Here is a 2,787-nt window from a genome sequence, read left to right on the forward strand (position 1 = left end):
CAAAACTTGTTATACATGAACTCAAAAAAAATTTTAATTTCAAATTTATTGATTGTTTTCTGGCAGTTTATTAAAATAAAAAATTTATTTATTTGTTAAATGACCATTTCCGTGTTAATATATATATGTATCTACATACATATAGATATTAAATAGATTATGTAGAGCAGAGTTGTAATAAAACACTCGAGTCATTAAAACCAGCTAAAATGATTTATGAAATGAACAATGTACAATTTTACTATGAAAGCATGTTATGCTTGTTATGTAAATGTAATAATAATGTTATATTACGCTAAAGAAATGTTTTAATTATAAGCATATGAATATTTTAATTATGTTTATTCAATATGAGAAAGTACAAAATTCTTAACTATTTACTTACCGCGACAAGGAAAATTTTTTTATAAGAACTCATCAAGTGCAAGCCAGCCGCCACCTACACGAACCATAACTGTGCTACGCAATATTCGCAATATTCGTAATTTTTGAGAGTCGAGTCGCCAAACTGTTTTATACAAAAATAATATTGTTTTAAATAGAAGATGGAGTATTAAGCTTTAAGATCCGATAATTAGTATTTTACGAACCCTATATTTCCCTTTGCCAACTTGAAATACGCAAAATTTTTGTCGACATGTGCAAAGGATAACAAGGCGTTTAACTTCATCATGTATTTTATCTGAATCAGTTGCTGGTTTGCGTTCTTGCCAATCGGGTCTCCACCATTACGATCAAAAAGATCTGCCACTGCACCCATTTCCATTCGAGAAGTGTCAAATTCTTTAAAAAATAAATAATAGGTATTCTACATTATTTAGTTATTCTACATTATATAAATAATCGTACTTATTATTCCATATATGAATTCGGCACGTGGTATTAAACCATTATTATCCTTATTCATTTTTCTAAACAAATCAGTCAAACGTGATTTTTTGTGATTCATATATGTATGTACATACCATAAGTATATATGAATATTTCAGGAAAAATATTTTAGGAAATATTTTAGGAAAAATATACAAAAACAAAGCCATGCATCATTTTCAGAAATATTGCCTCACATACTCTTTCATACAAAATCATTTAGAGTAGAATAAATAAAATGAAGAATATAAGAACAATTTAGTATTGATTATTTTTTTGTTACTAGCAAAAATTTGTTAAATTTGTAGTAACTATTTCTTTTGTTGGCGTGTATAAACAAATTTAAGGAAAATATTGCACACGCATTTTTTGTGTTATGCAGTTATTTTTATTAAATTTCACTGCAATGCGAACAACAATTAGAAATTTGTTTTGTTAAATTTTTTTGTCACTCTGCTTGCGGGACTTTGTTTAAATCACAAGATTATTGATGTAAATAAAGTCCCGTAATTTCATGGTCAATATTGTTAAAAAAATCAAAGTCGTCATGTAAAATACATACATATGTATATATATTTTATTTAATAAATTTTTTAGTCAAAATCCATATTCTTTAATAGATGACCCTATTAACTTCAAATTTTGTTAATAATTGCAATAATGATGAAATGAAATTTGTTAAAAAATTCAGCTTCAGTTTCAGTTTGAAGGATATATGCATGTATGTTTGACTAATAAAAAATATTGAATACTGATGATGGGTATAAATTACATATGTAAATAATATTGTTCAGTCTTCAATTAATTTCTACCGATATTAGTTTATTTAATAATACTTAGATGACACATCATTACTTTGCACACATCATTACTTTTGATTTCAGTTATTATTTAACGTGCTAATATTCTACATTAGCGGTTTTACAAATAAAGTAAATATAACAAATACAACTTTTGTTTTACATACATATGTATTTACATAAATAAGGTATAAAAACATTACACAAATAAATAATATAAAAACACAATAAACATATAAAACATACATTAAAATATTATGTATTCAATAATTATTTAAAAACACAATAAACATATAAAAGAAATAATAATAATATATTATTAATAAAATCCATCTTATTTAATGGATGACCCTGTGCGCTTCAAATCATGTTTGGTTTTGGTTTTTTCGTCTATGACTACAACCGTACGCATGTTGTAACTGTAAACAGGACAAGAGAGGGAAGGAATTTTTTTGTCACTCTGTTTGCGGGACTTTGTTTACATCAAGAGATTATGGATGTAAATAAAGTCTCGTAATTTCATGGTCAATATTGTTAAAAAATCAAGGTCGTCATGTAAATTACATATTTTTAATTCAATCAATTTTAATTCAATCAAGTTGTTTACAGTTTTATTTTTACTGAATTCAAAAAATAATACATATTGAAAATTTGATCCTACAGGCGAAATATAAGTGGCCGTTCAACAGCATCGGGCATGCAAATTATTGATTTATTTATTATAATTAATTAATTATAATTAGTATTTATAATTAGTAATATGTATATTTAGTTTTGTAAGTTGTTTGATTTTTCCCTGTTATATATATATATACTAGATAACCCGACAAACGCTGTTTTGCCTTATAAATTATTTCTAGTTTCTAGATAAATTCTAGTGTAGACAAAAAGTAACTTACTTATTATAAGTGTGTAAGTATGTGGTATATGCATGAAATAGGCATGGAGCGCTATGAACGAAAAGGATAATAAAAATAACAAACGCCAAACAATATTATTTTTAAGTTATTATAGTTTATTTATTAAATTATTAATTTAAAATCAATATATTTGATATATACCAATTCCCTGGCAACAACTGTTGTATCTTCAAATTTAAATTGTTCTTGGATTGACT

General features: G+C 25.4%; 1 protein-coding gene across 2 annotated transcripts; it reads right to left on the bottom strand.

Annotated features, from left to right (window-relative positions):
• Positions 1 to 385: 385 nt before the first annotated feature.
• On the bottom strand, positions 386 to 1,001 carry LOC119665071. 2 transcript variants are annotated; one of them, XM_038074392.1, is made up of 4 exons: positions 966 to 1,001; positions 850 to 911; positions 591 to 783; positions 386 to 508 (listed from the first exon to the last, which is right to left on the bottom strand). In XM_038074392.1, exons 2-4 carry the CDS (start codon positions 905 to 907, stop codon positions 460 to 462), a joined length of 300 nt encoding a protein of 99 aa, XP_037930320.1. In that variant the 5' UTR covers positions 908 to 911; positions 966 to 1,001; the 3' UTR covers positions 386 to 459. The 2 variants fall into 2 exon arrangements, with proteins under 2 accessions (XP_037930320.1, XP_037930319.1); XM_038074391.1 differs by lacking the exon at positions 966 to 1,001 and having other exon boundaries at positions 850 to 952.
• Between the last annotated feature and the right edge of the window lie 1,786 nt (positions 1,002 to 2,787).

This window comes from Teleopsis dalmanni, unplaced genomic scaffold (genome assembly GCF_002237135.1).
Source record: "Teleopsis dalmanni isolate 2A unplaced genomic scaffold, ASM223713v2 unscaffolded_contig_3402, whole genome shotgun sequence".
Classification (NCBI taxonomy): domain Eukaryota; kingdom Metazoa; phylum Arthropoda; class Insecta; order Diptera; family Diopsidae; genus Teleopsis; species Teleopsis dalmanni.

Coding starts and splice junctions, on each gene's coding strand:
- LOC119665071 (XM_038074391.1), bottom strand. CDS start 949: ATGAATCACAAAAAATCACGTTTGACTGATTTGTTTAGAAAAATGAAT. Junction 784..849: donor ATTCATATATGGAATAATAA/GTACGATTATTT, acceptor TATTTTTTAAAG/AATTTGACACTTCTCGAATG. Junction 509..590: donor TTGGCAAAGGGAAATATAGG/GTTCGTAAAATA, acceptor TGTATAAAACAG/TTTGGCGACTCGACTCTCAA.